The 15241-nt window shown below is 43.5% G+C and overlaps 5 protein-coding genes across 5 annotated transcripts; 2 read left to right on the forward strand and 3 right to left on the reverse strand.

The window, feature by feature from the left end:
• Positions 1 to 3955: 3955 nt before the first annotated feature.
• On the reverse strand, positions 3956 to 5992 carry V2V93DRAFT_365756 (glycoside hydrolase superfamily). The gene is made up of 2 exons (XM_066909148.1): positions 5583 to 5992; positions 3956 to 5526 (listed from the first exon to the last, which is right to left on the reverse strand). The coding sequence occupies exons 1-2, from the start codon at positions 5653 to 5655 to the stop codon at positions 4136 to 4138; spliced, it is 1464 nt and encodes a 487-aa protein (XP_066767519.1). The 5' UTR covers positions 5656 to 5992; the 3' UTR covers positions 3956 to 4135.
• A 26-nt stretch (positions 5993 to 6018) lies between these two features.
• Positions 6019 to 7939, forward strand: V2V93DRAFT_365757 (general substrate transporter). The gene has a single exon (XM_066909149.1). The coding sequence runs from the start codon at positions 6261 to 6263 to the stop codon at positions 7851 to 7853; it is 1593 nt and encodes a 530-aa protein (XP_066767520.1). The 5' UTR covers positions 6019 to 6260; the 3' UTR covers positions 7854 to 7939.
• Positions 7940 to 8166: 227 nt separating this feature from the next.
• V2V93DRAFT_378748 (endoglucanase family 5 glycoside hydrolase) lies at positions 8167 to 9668 on the reverse strand (the record flags this gene model as incomplete). Its single annotated transcript, XM_066911975.1, has 2 exons — positions 8167 to 9531; positions 9588 to 9668. The coding sequence occupies 2 exons, from the start codon at positions 9666 to 9668 to the stop codon at positions 8167 to 8169; spliced, it is 1446 nt and encodes a 481-aa protein (XP_066767521.1).
• A 591-nt stretch (positions 9669 to 10259) lies between these two features.
• On the forward strand, positions 10260 to 12688 carry V2V93DRAFT_161959 (uncharacterized protein). Its single transcript, XM_066906892.1, has 2 exons — positions 10260 to 10573; positions 10634 to 12688. The coding sequence occupies exons 1-2, from the start codon at positions 10449 to 10451 to the stop codon at positions 12576 to 12578; spliced, it is 2070 nt and encodes a 689-aa protein (XP_066767522.1). The 5' UTR covers positions 10260 to 10448; the 3' UTR covers positions 12579 to 12688.
• A 5-nt stretch (positions 12689 to 12693) lies between these two features.
• V2V93DRAFT_365763 (general substrate transporter) lies at positions 12694 to 14748 on the reverse strand. The gene has a single exon (XM_066909150.1). It carries the CDS (start codon positions 14454 to 14456, stop codon positions 12798 to 12800), a length of 1659 nt encoding a protein of 552 aa, XP_066767523.1. The 5' UTR covers positions 14457 to 14748; the 3' UTR covers positions 12694 to 12797.
• Positions 14749 to 15241: the final 493 nt, after the last annotated feature.

The raw sequence follows: 15241 nt of genomic DNA on the forward strand, positions 1-15241 counted from the left end.
GGTCTCGGCGGAGATGCTGCTGGCTAGAATAGTTGCGGGGCCTATTCTGTTTAAGGCCCTTACCCAATGGGCGCCTTGTTTCACAGTCGGCAACAAGTAGAGATCGAACCGCAGATGGACTGACCAGCTGAAGTGTAGGATATTTTGGCACTACTAATCTTTCAATTATTTGTTAGTATAGCGGCCTGCTCCTAGCTAGTTCGCGCAACGTCGACTATGCGAATCATGAAAGAGATATCGGAACCTTTTCGGTTTTTGGCAGCCGACCACTAGCCAAGGTTTTCACGCAAAGGCCTACGCCAAACTACTTTAGAGCGGTTCCTGAGCCCGCCAATCTTCTTTTAAGGTTTGGGCTTCCAAGCGTGCCGATCTGGCCCGGCTGGCCGGGGGACCAGTCAACAAATGTGGCCTGTTATTAAAGCCGACCTAGACTGTTCACATTCCTTCGGCGGCAGCAGGTGACACTGCAGACCTTATCATATAGTAATCGGACTATCCCACCTTTACAGCAACTCTATTGCCGCAGATGCTGCACAGTGCTGGCACTCAGTGTGATTAGTACTGCGTGCACAATATGATTGCGGGATTAGGTGAGGGATAGGGTGTTTTAAACTTAGCTGCGTTATGTGCCCCTCTGCGACAGTGCTTCCGCCGCCAGGAAGATCCCCGCCGCCCAGCGACACTAATAGAAAGCACAACGTAATGGACTAAGTTTGCAGTTCTCTATACTACGCTGTACTGTAACAGATGAATATCTGGCTATATCTTGTGACAGACAATCCTAGTGGACTGGCTGGACGAACAGCATAAAGTTTGCGAACGGATCCTGGATCTGCAAAGGGCATCTGTCGCTTTTCCATGTGACCAACTGAATAAAGGCGTAATACTCCAAGAGTCTCAGAAAGTAGTAATAGAACAACAGCAGCAAATTACTTACTTTACTACGGCTTTAACGAAATTTTCAACGGGATTGTTATCAGCTATTTAGTAAACCTGTTTTCTCTAAGGCAAAATGCCAAAGCGATTCATGCTGGATCTGATTGTTCCGCTCTATGCTGCTCTACACTATCCATTAACTGCCTCTGCTCAGTGCGGTGAGGCACAGAAAGTTTCGGATAGACAGCAGGGAAGCTATTCTTAATAAAGGAACCGTCCCGCATTTGTCGAGGCTTATTTGACGATAGAACAAGTGTAGATACGCTCGTTGCGCATTTCCGGTGGAAGGCGTTGTCACGATAGGCGGATATCCGCATACGACCTATCCCGCGCGCAACTCTAAAATCGCGCAGCCGAGTGCAAGTAGATCTGTTTCATATATTATATTACTAAATCACTTTTTCGTTATTGATATATCAAATTGGATATCACGGCACTGCAGAGCCGGTCATAGAATAACGCGTGGCTTTTGCCGAGAAAATAGCCTGTTTAGCGGATCTGTATTAAAATGGTTCTATCATTTATGTGCATTGGCTGAAATTTTGTAAGCGATATAACGTTGCTGCTTGTTCTTTCTTAAAAAAAGGAGCACGTAAGGCTACCATTAGCAAGAAATGGTTAATAAATATATGGAAATAGATACATCGAACCAGTACCAAAAGATTTAACTTAAATACAGTCGCCGAGATCTATAAACAAAATTGATAGCGATCGTACCATCCCTATTGGCCACCAGAAGAGAGCGAGCATTGATCGCGTCCATCGCCCAGCTTCAATATAATCTTAAAATTTTTGCGGGGATGGAAAATGCTCTTAAACTCAATCTGCCCATATAAGCAATGCCGCCTACCACAATAGAAAGCTATTAAAGAAATTCCAGAATCTAGGATAGACACCGCCATTGTCAGTATTAAGCAGCATTTAGATCCGTATAACATACCGAGTATTTCTTAGTGCTGCTTGTACTCTCTATTTCTGATTTTTCTTGATAAAAGTGATTACCTCGTCTTATTTTCATACTAGAAAAGAATGCGAATTGGGAATTAAAAAGATTGACGCACAAATTGACCTAGCAAAAAATCTGGGAACATATATATACTTGGATAAATATGGACAAAGTATACTAATAGGATTCTTATTATTCTTACCATTCATTTTTGAAAATACAATCTGCTATAGTAAAAGGTTTAGTGCGTAATAGTCTCACCTTAATTATATGTATCATCGCCCGTAATCCAATGCGCTAATCCTTCATAGGTTAATAAATCAAATAAAATAGTAGGTATGATTTCTCTAGTATTTTTATATATGGTATAAATCTAAAAACGAGGCCATTATCTTGTTACTTCAATGCCATAATACCTTTTTCTATTTAATCTTACGAAAAGATCAATAATGTGAAAATAAATTGCAAACACTGCGAGCTCTAGCTAAAGGAGAACTATCTGAAAAAAATTAAAAGAATAATAATAGGGAGATTTTTTTGTTTATATATGTATATTTTGCTAGAGCCACTATTGTTGCAGAGATATTGAAGATGTAATACTAACTAGCATATCCCTTTCTCTTTTTTCTCCTTCCTTTCCTATTTTATTTTTTTCTTCAATGATTTCTTCAGCACTCTCCACGCGGTGATTACCTAAAAGCCGCCTATACAGATTGCATGTCGCAGGCATGTCGCTATCTGAGCTTAAACATTGAATGACCTGAGTCAGGCTTGACAATAATCCTCAATCAATTAGACAATAGACGTAGCAGTTCCCGGCAGGTGTATTATATTGTACTGTGCAGGCTTTTTTGTTCAACTTTGAGACTTTTGGAAAAAAAAAAGCCAAACAGTTGGAGTAGCAGGAGTTTACGCGTGAGGTCGGGATAAATGGAATTAAACGTGTATATACTCAAGCGATTCGTCTGAGTCTGCGCTCTCCAAGCATATTTTTGGATGCTGGAAAAATGAGAAACTTTGTTATGTATTCGATTGCTTATGGTCTTCATGAAATGAATATACGCAAGCTACTGAAGACTGCGATCACATAAATTTCCTAATGCGGTTGTTACCAATGAACACAAGATAACGAGAGAAACTGCTGGCACTACATTTCTAGATTGGAATTACTATACCAGAAAACTATGGTAAGCTAAGTAAATAATAGGTTCAGTCTTTCAGTCCGGAATATAATGTTATTAAAGGCAAAATGAACGGCTGTGCCTGACTAAACCTGTCATCTTTCTAGTTTATTTTGCCTCATTGCGTATATTAACCTAATTACAATAGTTTATTAAATTGGATAATTATATAGTTTATCAAGTTGATTAAGCCTGTGCAGGGAGCTTAGCTCAAATTCCCGATCAACCAACAACTTCGCTTGACCCAAGCACTAATACCTAAAAGTGGTAAGCGGTCTATACAGGACGATTGGTTGAAATAAAACCAGCTCATCCGCTTGTTTAGCCGGAAAAAAAAGTAAATTTTCAGTATTGATGACTTCATATATTTACTGAAAAAGGCTGAATTTGAAAGCCCTTATGACGACGCCGACGTGTGATGGATAACGCTAATATGGCACATTGTATAGCTGCCATAAGGCTTTTCTATTTCAAATCACAAATTTCTGATGAACAAAAATTCAGATAGTACAGAAAAAGAAGGTATAATACATCTAATTTTTTATATCAATATTGCCTTGTGGCTAAGTTAGCAGCTACGAAAATAATCCGGGGAGAATCGTGCGCAGCTGACGATGCCGCAAAGCAATCGAAGCACCATCCGATGAGATGCGCTAATCTTCTCTGAGGAACAGCCCCGAACCGAAATGCCCAGTAAATATCAAAAATCAAGTCTCACAGCCGAGAAAGAGCCGGTCACCAGGTCAAACAAATTCGACACACTATTTCGGATTTATTAAGCCATTATTCGACTCCGCAATCGAGAGTCATTTGACCAGAGCCGATAATTCGAGACTTGAATAGAGTAAACATTAGTTCGTTGATACAGTGAATCTACCCGGAGTAATATATTCATGAGCCAAATTTATTTTTCCGAGTCTCTCAACATACAACTACATTAAACCTTTTTTAAAATCTAAATTGATCTCTTATTGACATTTTTCAGCGTATTCTATTCTATAATCAATGTCAACCGCTTGTAACCTTTCCATATGAACAAGCAAATCTCCTCAGTAGCCTAAATAAAGCCTATTCAAGCCTTTGCAATTGCTTTACCCATATACTCTGTCATGTAAATAGCAGACTTCTTGGGATATCTCTTCAAGTTATCTTCATAATCAACGTAAGTAACTCCAAATCTCGCAGTATATCCTTCTTGCCACTCAAAGTTATCTAGAAAAGACCAGCCGATGTAAGCCTTAACTGGAACGGAATCCTTGAGAGCAATAATCTGATCCACATAATCTCGGAAATACGAAATTCTGTAGTCGTCCTCCAAAATTTCGGGATAAGGTAGAGACCCCTCGTTAGGGCAAATAACACCGTTCTCGGTGATATAAATGTCTTTACCGTAATTCTTATACAAGTATTTAAGTAATTTTTTAAATCCCCAGGGGACTGGTCGCACCCAGCTAAGTCCAGCTTTGGGACCAATTTCGGTACCATCAGGGTATGTGACTGTAGTTTCCACATTACCCATGAAACGCATAAGCATGTTAGAGCCAGAAATTTCACTAGAGGGTCTGCGGATCAAATAAGTGGTATAATGGTTGAGTCCAAAAAAGTCAGACGAATCCTTAACTAACTCAATTTCCTCTGGGGTAAACTTGGGCAGATTAGCACCAATAACCCGCTTCGTGCGCTCGCTGTAATCGCCGCAGTAAACAGGATGAGCATACCACTCCGACGTAACAGACATAAAATCGGCTGCCGCTTCCAAACTCTCCTCAGTATCGTCATAAGGCTCTCCCCAGTTGACATTAATGACAATTCCAAGCTTCTTGCCAGGTAACTTGTATCCGCCTTCGCGGTATAACTTAGCGATAGCACCGTGCGAAAGAAGAAGATTGTGTCCGACAATCAAAGGCTCAAGGGAAGAGTCACCTTCGGGGCTAATCTTGCGATCGCTAGAGCGTCCCGGTGCCTGAGTACCTAGGCAGTGTCCCATCAGAGCATATACGTTAGGCTCATTGATAGTGATCCACAGATTGACGAGATCATTAAAATTGTCAAAGCATACTTTTGCGTAGTTCACAAAATCTTCAATAATATCACGACTGCAGAAACCGGTATAGCGATCCTGCAAAGCCTGAGGAAGATCCCAGTGGAAGAGAGTGCACATGGGCTCGATACCGTTTGCAATGAGCGCCTTCATGAACTTTCTGTAATACGCAATACCCGCCGGGTTAACAGGGTCATTCTTTCCTCCAAGAGGAATGATGCGCGACCACGACAAAGAAAAGCGATAGGCCGTGACACCGTAGGATTTCATGAGAGCAATGTCCTCTTCGTAGCGAGCATATGAATCAGTTGCAATGTCGCCAGACTTGCCATCTTCTGTGTGGGCAGGATCACGAGAGAAAGTGTCCCAAATAGACAGACCGCGACCATCGGCCTCAGGAGAGCCTTCGATTTGGTAAGCAGCTAAAAGTGATAGTGAGTCTCAAGAGCAATTGTAAATGGAGGAGATGAAGACATACCGGTAGCGTATCCCCACAAAAAGTCTGCGGGAAGCTGTCCCGCAGGAGGAGGAACCTGAACAGCAATAGTCATCTTTGCAGTCGTCACAGTTATAATGTATCAAATATGGAAGAGGAGAAAGATGAAAGAAAGATGTAGACAGATGTAGGCAGCTGCGACTATTCGTCTATAAGACCTGTCTTCGCTATTCAGCCAGAGTCGGGAACGCGCCACATCAAGCCAAACGCCGCCGGAGGAAAATCTAAGGATCCGTTTCGTTTTGGGACAATTCTCCGGCCGGTACCAGTGGCACGCAGAAAAGATTCGCCGTAAATTGGGTTGCGTGACGTGTCGACACTTGTTTGCGCAACTGGGCCGGAGGTGCTTCCCAAAGAGGACTAGTTTATTGACTGAATCTTAATCATGACATTCCCCACCTTTTGGAGTGTGGGGCTAAGGAAACAGTGCTGCCTGGGGTGCACATGCTTTCTGAAATGAGACCACTGTTCTTCTTCTAGTACCAAAGCGGTTTACGGGGTACTCTCCGGATAATCATTGCATGTGTGCAACACCACGGTTCGATTTTCTCATATGACCATGCGTCGATAGACTGTTCTGGCCACAAGTTATATATAACGACGGCTTGGCCCACCCCACAATACATTCCCCCATACTGGCTTTGTCTGCTTTTTAGATCTATGAGTCAAACAACTAATATTGCCGATATAAAGGCAGAGGTTGGCGGTAGTCACCTCGAACACCCGTCAGACGTGAAGCTGGAGGATGTTCTGCCAAAAAATCCCGGGCCGTGGTATAAGAACTCGCGTCTCACCTACCTGAACTTTTTGCTTCTCGTGCCAATCTTCTCCTCCACTGGAATTGGCTACGATGGTTCTATGATCAACGGTCTGCAGGCGCAGACTCAGTGGCAGAACTACTTCAATCACCCTACTGGCTACACTCTTGGCCATATTTCCTGCGGCCCAACATATGGAAATTTTATTGGTGTTTTATTTGCCGGGTTTATTGCCGACAAATGGGGTAGAAAGTGGGGAATTATAATTGGAGCATCTATTATGGTTATTGCGTCCGCGATTCAGGCCGCTGCTCAAAATTATGCAATGTTCCTTGTCGCCCGAATCATTATCGGAGTTGGTTCAGTTATTGCCATCGTTCCCTCTCCTTCGCTTTTGTCTGAGTTGTCGTATCCAACTCACAGAGCTTTTATGACTACTGCCTACAATGTCATGTGGTATGGAGGTGCGACTCTTGCCGCTTGGATCACATATGGAACCTATTGGATGGGCGAAGATAGCCATTGGTCGTGGCGTATTCCTTCTCTCTTGCAAGCTTTCTTCCCTCTGTGCCAGCTAGCTCTTGTGTATTGGATTCCCGAATCTCCTAGATTCTTGATTTTTAAGGATCGAATTGATGAAGCTCGCAAGATCCTAGTTCACTTTCATGCCGATGGCGATGAGAGCAGTCCTCTTGTCGACTTTGAATTGTCAGAGATTATTCAAGCCTTGGAAATGGAGAAGCAGACCAAGAACGTAGGATTTGGTGTTCTTTTCAACAAAGAAAATCGTCGCCGTGCCTTTATTTCTGCTATGGTTCCATTCATGCAGCAAATGTCTGGCAACGGTCTGGTCTCGTACTACTTGTCTCTTGTGCTCAATTCTATCGGCATCACAACTGCGTCTCGGCAACTAATCATTAACGGAGGACTTTGCATTTACAACTGGGGAATTGCTATGGTCATGACTGGATTTGTTCCTAGATTTGGAAGACGGCCTCTTCTGCTGATCTGTACATCATCTATGCTTCTTATCTTTGTTATCTGGACAATTCTCTCTGCAATCAACCAGCAGCGCAATTTCGAGGATACAAGTTTAGGAAGGGGCGTTCTGGCAATGATATTCCTTTACTATTTCGCATATAACATCGGCCTTCTCGGACTTCCGTATCTATACCTTACGGAAGTGCTGCCGTACTATATTCGATCGCAAGGTATGGCTCTCGGCCAGTTTACTACTGCTTGCGTCGGAATTTATCAGGCATATGTCAATCCTATCGCCATGGATGCTATTAGCTGGAAATACTATATTGTCTACTGTGTCATTATTACCTTTGAGTTTGTGATTGTTTTCTTCTTCTTCCCAGAAACTAAGGGTTCTACTTTGGAAGAGTCTACCGAGGCATTTGATAGATCTGTACACGCTGGTGTAAGACATCAGAAGGCGGCTCCAGCTGATATAGAAATGGTGGATGAAAAAGCATCAACTGCTAATTAGTTGAAATTTTGTTTGGTGTTGTTTAACTATTCTATTGATTTTTTGTTATTCTATTAGTAATACTAATTTGGCACCATTGCGACGCCTACTTTGATATATAAACTTCACGCTATCCTTATTATTAAGAAAATATTAGCCTACTCAGTAATTTATGAAATGAGTTTGGTAAGCAGTAATAAATTAAAGCTACTATCGTGATAACTGGCTACTCTAGATGTATTCGTATTTTAGGCTTTATTAACAGCTAAATATAAATATATAATTATAAATCCATTCTCCAAATACAATGTAAATCACGGAAATCAGGTAGTCCTCAGGCAGTTCTAGCATCCTCTTCCAAATATTTGTTTAGCAAGTGCCTCTTGTCGCAATTCTCGATACAGAACGACTTAGCAAGCTCATCAAGCTCAGGCTCAGTCATTCCGCGGAAAAATTCGGCGTATTCGTAGCACAAGTATGACGAGAGAACAATCTCACGACTGACTCTGGTGATCTGACGCTTGATATCCCACAGGGGTGGGTACATCTTCTTGTGGAACTGCTCTGGGATCTCCTTCTTGAAATGCTCGGCCAGTGCAGTGTACAGAGCATCAGCATCAGCATCAGGATGGGCGCCCCAGAAGTCAGCTCCGAGACGCTTCTTCTTCTCAATAAAGTCACCAAACTTTTTGTACCATGGCGAGTTGGGCGATACTGTGACGAGACCTTGGATACCAACGTCCTTGTATGTCCAGATAGACCACGAGATATTGCTCTCACGATAAATCCTGAGCTGAGCAGCTAACATGTTGTACCGACCAACATTGGTAGCCACATTCTCCTCAATGCTGATTGTAGCCGGGGCACCAGGGTAGACCACCTCAGGCTCGTAAACGGGTCCAAATTCGCCGTTCCAGACAGGCACATTGGCCTCGTTGGCAACCTTCACTTTACGCAAAAACTGGCGGCGCAGCTTGTCATCCTGCTCAGACTTTCCGGCGTACTGCTCGAAACCAGGGAATCCATACAGAGCGTAGTCGTGAATAGCGTAGACGGTGTTAGGCAGAGGCTTTCCAAAGTGGGTAAAGTCACCAGCGTAAGTGTTTCCGTCCAGAAACAAGATGTGGTCAGGGTCAATTTCACGAATAGCCTTCTCGACGCGAACATAGAAATCCCAGAGACGGGTGTGCTCAGGATCTGCTGGCTCGTTGACAGGGTTGTATCCAGCGATGCGTGCATCACCCTTGTAATGTTTTGCAATTTCAACCCAGAGGTTGATTACGCGGTCCTGAAAATCGCGGTGAACCCAGAAAAGGGCCTGGTGAATAGCGCTATCAGAGTGCCAATCCTGGTTCTGACCACCGGGCACAGCGTGCAAATCAAGGACAACGTAGATACCATACTTGGCGCATCGATCAACCATACGATCAAGTAAAGCAAATCCAGAAGGTTTAATTACACCAGGAGCATCATCGTCAAAGAAATGGCGGTAGTTAAAAGGAATACGGAGAGTATTGAGTCCCATACCGGCGTAAAACTCGGCATCGGCCTCAGTCCAGAAGTAATCGTAAAATCTGTCAAAAAAATAGTCTGTTTTCTTTTTTCCTAAAACTTCTTCGATAGCTTTTTTGTGTTCTGTTTCGTGTCCTGAGTACCCGGTGATGAAGTTCTCCATGTTGAGAGCGCCTCCAAGGCCAGCCTAATAAGGAATTAAATTAACTAATGTCTTGATCAGGTATTGTATTTCAAACATACTCCCTTGAGAACGACCTGCTTTCCAGAAGCATCAACAATCTTAGTTCCGTCGGTTTTGAGGATAGAAGAGAACACAGTCATTTTGAATGAATTGCTGATGGAAGATGCTGTGAGAGGAGGGACGACGAGTCGTTAAAGTGAAGACTTACACTATATCTAAGTTGCTGAATATAGACGGCTAAAGACTATTAGGTTCTATTCTTTTTCATAGGCTAAACACATGATAAAGTCACAGGTCCTATCCTCATTCGGGCCACGGCTCCGCGTCCCTAATTGCTACTCCACATATTCAGGACCATCGGCGCAGTATCCGAAAAGGGAAGTTTCACCGCGCCGCATGTCTTCCAGCGTAGTCCGTCCGGGGTCGGTTGGGTTAGAGAGTTGCCTGCGGCCAGGCCAGCCATCTCAGGCCACCCCGCTCCGCTTTTGGACCAAGTCGGCTTTGATAGGGTTCACACAACGCGTTCTAGGCGTCTATTGCCTCTGATCGCAAGTGTGGTCTCTTGCTCGACTGTCGAAGCAGCAGAGTCTGGCAGTCGGCTGTTAGCGCAAACCGCAGTCGCATGCTATTTGTGACACTTTATGTTACCACTTTACACTCGCAAAAATTCCAAACAGACGTAATGGACATTTAGTTAAGTATAATTAAGTGAGCGACTAAGTATTCGTCGCATAGTGCAGCTGTAAGGAGCGGAAATTAACCGATATAGACAACTATGGTACCAACCCCTTGTATCCCCGCCTTCGTATCTCACCGTGAATTTTCAGCCGAGAAAGTCGGGTTCCCTTCAGTTTGCTGCATCAAAGGTTCCAACTAGCGAAAGTCGACGTGTTTGCCTTATTCCCGCGAGAACTCGCAAGATGCAGAAGATAGAATTTATTCTTTGTGAAGCGGAGAGTTCCGGTAGCTCGCAACCGTCTGGAGGCGGGAATAGACGCCAGAAAGTTCGCACTTCTTGCGAGCATTGCCGAATCAAGAAAACTAAGTAAGTCTGCGTCTAACTATTTCTCGTGGCAAGAAAGGATTCATTAATATGTTCTCAAAGATGTGACAACTTGAAACCCAAGTGTACGAACTGTCGAGTTCGGGAGCTTGACTGTAAATACTGTGAAGTTCCGATGATGTCGATTCGAGTTCAATCGACACCCTCTTTTAAGCCGCCCTCTTCTCATTCAACACCCGGAGCCAGTGCCACGAAGATCCAGAAGGCAAAGAGTAGTCCGTTAGTATTTCGAAAGCAAATTGCAACTACTGCAAGTGATACAACAGCAGATGATACAACAACAGATGATACAACAGCCGATGTTAACCTCCTGAATTTCACTTCCTCACTTTCACCGCAACTTTCAGTCTCTGCTCATGACAGTGGTTTCTCCGACACTGATATCACCTCTATTTATACGAGCTCACCCAAGGCCGGGCAGTTACTAGCTGAGCTTGGTGGCATCGATGATAAATCTTTACTAAATTCAGATACAGCGATAACTGCAGCGCTAGGCCGCGGAACTCCAAGTCTGTCGACCCTTCCCGCACGTCATACATTGCTTCCCGGAAGACTACTACGGTGGCCCAAAGTTTCAATGCTGGCGACTACCCAATTCGATTTCTCACATAGTATTCTGTCGTACGAGGCTCGGCAAGCGGTCGATTTTCCCAATGACACTGCTGCTGCTCGTCCGAATGCCCTCGATTTGCTGCTGCCGGACAAGCTGCAAATAGATGTGCTTATAGATTCATTCATGCTCAAGTTGTATCATTCTTATCCTATTTTTGATTTAGACGTTGTTCGCCGATTGATAGAGAGATGTCAAACTTCGGGCACCCAATATACTGTGACCGAAGGTTCTCTACTAGCCATCATTTTCGCGCTTGGCTGTCAACCGCATTCCATTTTGACCAAATATCCACATTTCTGTGGGTTGTCAGAGAAGCTTTATGCTCTTTGCAATTATTGGCTTCCATCATTTATGCGCCATGCTACAATCATGTCTGTACAGGTATTAATATTAATGTCTGCCTACGAGAGTGCTCAGTGCCGACCTATGGGTTCCTACCGTCTCTATTCACTGGCCTGGGCAAACTTGCAAGTTTTGCTTGGTAGTGATAGTCAGTCGCATGTTGGCTTGGAGTGGGATCTCACATTACGGTCTTATTGGTCATTATTTATCTTTGACTCACAGCTGCGTGCTGAATTTGAGCTTGCCCCTTTAGGTATAGGTACTCTGGAATCAGAGATAGAACTGCCTTGTGGAATTTCAGAGAATGATGCGACTCTACAGCCGTATGGAGGGATACTGATTTGGTACTATTTATACGCTTCAATTTCCTGCAGACGACTGTTTAACCGGATTCATTCTACGCTATACTCACAGGATCCAGCCGTGGCGTTGATGAAGCCTGGGTTGTTAATATCCACAACTGAAGAGCTTCAGTATCAACTAGAGACTTGGCGTGATAGTTTACCGCCTCAGCTAAAGTTTACAAGCGACTCTAATGTTGTTGAAGAAGCCTACGCTATTCCAATGGATGATCGATTAATCTACGGAAATATACAGTCTATCACCACACTTCTAACAAGTTCTCTTAAGGTTCATTATGATGTTATCTGTATCATTGTCAACCGATTCTATTTGTACTATATCCTCCATACAGCAGATATATCTCCTCAAAGAGATGCGCTAGTTGAGAAATGGTTCTATGACAAAGCGAAGATTTGCGTGACCTGCGAGATGCATAGTGAAATTCCTCGCATGTTTCTTGATATGGGGAGCGCCCTTTTATTACCATCATATTTTGCTCATAGCGTGGCTTTGATGATGGCTTTTATGGCATCGGAAGATTTAGGATTCGATCGTGAAGAAATCAGAGAGTCGGCTACTCGAGCTACAGTTTTGGCCAGGGAGCGAATCGCGCCTAAAGCTGGCATTACCTATGCAATCTCGGATCGACTGGAAGCAATGTGGGAGAAACTTCAGTGTAGCTACTCGTGAATTTGGGATTTTCATTTCATTTAATTTTTTGGGTTTTGGTTTGGTCGGTGGACGAGGGTCTGATTTATTTGAGGGACAGCGTTTTTGAAAAGGAGTTTTTGTTGATGCTCATGTATACAATGATTAAAAATTATGATTTGCTGAAGTCTGATCTAGTATAAAATATAAAAAGAGAACGCCTCGACGTTTAGTTACACAGGTTAAAATTGAATTTTAGAGCTATTCGCTCTTTAGATACACATCCTCCACCTCCAGCTCAATATCGCTCGCATGCACCCTTGATTTACGCATGCTCCTTTCAAACATATCGGTAGATTCTTCCAACGTAGCACCTTTTGTCTCTGGAAAAAAGAAAAATACAACCAAAAACTCGAAACAAATAATTGCGCAATATACAATGTAGTATTTCCAACTTATAGCATCCATCGCAATTGGATTCACGTACGAGTTGTATATTCCAGCACATGCACCTGTGAATTGCCCAAGCGACATTCCTTGTGTGCGGATATAGTATGGAAGAACCTCGGTCAAATAGAGATAAGGTAGACCTAATAGACCAATGTTGTATGACAAATAGTAGAGGAATATCATTGCCAGAACGCCCTTTCCTAAACTTTTATCCTCAAAATTGCGTTGCTGGTTGACAGCCGACAGAACTGTCCAAATAACGAACATAACTAGCATCAGCAAGGTAGATGTGAGAAGAAGAGTACGTCTCCCAAATTTAGGGATAAACCCCATAAGAATGACTGCGATGCCCCAATTATAAAGGCAGAGACCGCCGTTAATAATAAGTTGCTGGGGAGCAGAAGAAATACCAATCGACTTGAGCACCAATGAAAGGTAGTAGGACACAAGACCATTACCAGACATTTGTTGCATAAATGGAATCATTACGGAAATGAATGCACGCCGACGATTTTTCTTTGCGAAAAGAACGCCAAAGCCAATGTTTTTCTGCTGCTTCTCGAGTTCTAAGGTTTGAATAATCTCTGAAAGCTCGAAGCTGATCAAGGGACTATTTTCATCGCCGTCAGCGTGATAATTTACGAGAATTTTGCGAGCCTCGTCAATTCGGTCATGAAAAATAAGGAATCGCGGTGACTCAGGAACAAAGTAGATTAACGCCAACTGACAAACCGGAAACAGAGCTTGCAGCATAGACGGAATACGCCAAGACCAGTTATTTGTGTCGCCCATATAGTAAGTGCCATAAGTTACCCAAGCAGCAATTGTGGCACCACCATACCACATGATGTTATATGCGGTTGTTATTGTCGCGCGATGGGTGGGATACGCGAGCTCCGAAAGAAGTGACGGTGAAGAAATAATGGCAATACAGGTTCCTATACCTATTATGATTCGCGATGCTAGAAACATCCCATATGAAATAGACGTAGTCTGAATGATAGTGGCGATAATAGCGATGAACGAGCCGATGGCAATCCCCCACTTCCGTCCCCATTTATCTGCAATATACCCACCCGGCAAAACACCAATAATATTTCCAAACGTGGGGCCACAAGAAAGATTTCCAAGCCGGTATCCAGATGGGTTACCCAAATATGAAGCCCACTGCGTCTGAGATTGTAGACCGTTCAGCATCGAGGCATCAAAGCCAGAGGATGACGACGACAAGATTGGCACTAGTAGCAAGAAATTCAGAATAAGCAGCGACCGAGTGCGATACCATGGTCGACTATTGCTAGGAAGAACGTCCTCAAGCGTCACATTCACATTCTCTTGGTGATATCCAGTGCCAGACTCTTTAAAGTCAGGCAGTTCCGTCGCATTATCGTGGGCAAATGAGTCTGAGCGTTGGCGGGAAGGCGTAGGCCCGCTATGAGCAATGCGTAGCCAGTCCGAAACCCGGTACATTTTTATGGTTAAAATAATCGGTACGAAAAAGTAGAAGTGGGGTGAGCTACCTTGTGTCGACCGACTTGGATGTCGTTGATGCGGTCGGAGGCCATTGCGGAGAGCTGGAAAAAATTGTGGAGTCCCCGGATACTCTCCCGCGACATACAATTAAGCTCCTAACTTACATATCATCCAGGCGGCATCAGTTAATGGTCCGTGCGGACAGATGATGCAGTACAGAGAGAACAAGGTAATTGATTCCTCAATGAAAATATCATGTGCGTCAAGGTCGCGTCGCGTTATGACGGAAATAAAAAAGTAAACAAATCAGACAGAAACATAATATTTGGGTATCAGAGCGACGGATTAATTTGTTCCCGCTGCCTCCGAGGCTGCTGTTTAAAGTTCCGGTCCAAACCTTATATACTGACTGCCTGCTTTGGGAAGGTGCGCCGGAGGGTGTTCGTTTTTCTGACAGCGGGACGTCGCGCTTCTATTATATCCCTAATCTGCCGACATATTGCTGTTTGGCAGTCAATTTATTCAAAGCAAAATAGTCATATGGAAGCTGAAAATGATGGTTGAGGTACGGCCTCTGATCGAACGGATCGCGGGCTTGCAACTGCTAAGAGAGTGATCTCTCTGATTGAATACAGTGAATTAGAGATCTGATGATTCGGTGATTATATATCATATTACCTTCCAAACTAAAACAAACCGTAAAAATATCTAATTCATATCGATATTTGAATCATAAACAAATTCTAACAGCGAAGTAGCGCAGGATACGCAAGTCATTGATG

The sequence above is a fragment of the Kockiozyma suomiensis genome (assembly GCF_038497685.1).
Source record: "Kockiozyma suomiensis strain NRRL Y-17356 unplaced genomic scaffold V2V93scaffold_3, whole genome shotgun sequence".
In the NCBI taxonomy this organism is placed as follows: Eukaryota; Fungi; Ascomycota; class Lipomycetes; order Lipomycetales; family Lipomycetaceae; genus Kockiozyma; species Kockiozyma suomiensis.

Bases quoted from the DNA above. Each gene is read 5' to 3' on its own strand.
- V2V93DRAFT_161959 (XM_066906892.1), top strand. From the start codon at position 10,449: ATGCAGAAGATAGAATTTATTCTTTGTGAAGCGGAGAGTTCCGGTAGC. The intron at 10,574-10,633 runs GTAAGTCTGCGT...ATGTTCTCAAAG, and splicing joins TGCCGAATCAAGAAAACTAA to ATGTGACAACTTGAAACCCA.
- V2V93DRAFT_365763 (XM_066909150.1), bottom strand. From the start codon at position 14,456: ATGTACCGGGTTTCGGACTGGCTACGCATTGCTCATAGCGGGCCTACG.
- V2V93DRAFT_365757 (XM_066909149.1), top strand. From the start codon at position 6,261: ATGAGTCAAACAACTAATATTGCCGATATAAAGGCAGAGGTTGGCGGT.
- V2V93DRAFT_365756 (XM_066909148.1), bottom strand. From the start codon at position 5,655: ATGACTATTGCTGTTCAGGTTCCTCCTCCTGCGGGACAGCTTCCCGCA. The intron at 5,527-5,582 runs GTATGTCTTCAT...TATCACTTTTAG, and splicing joins TTTGTGGGGATACGCTACCG to CTGCTTACCAAATCGAAGGC.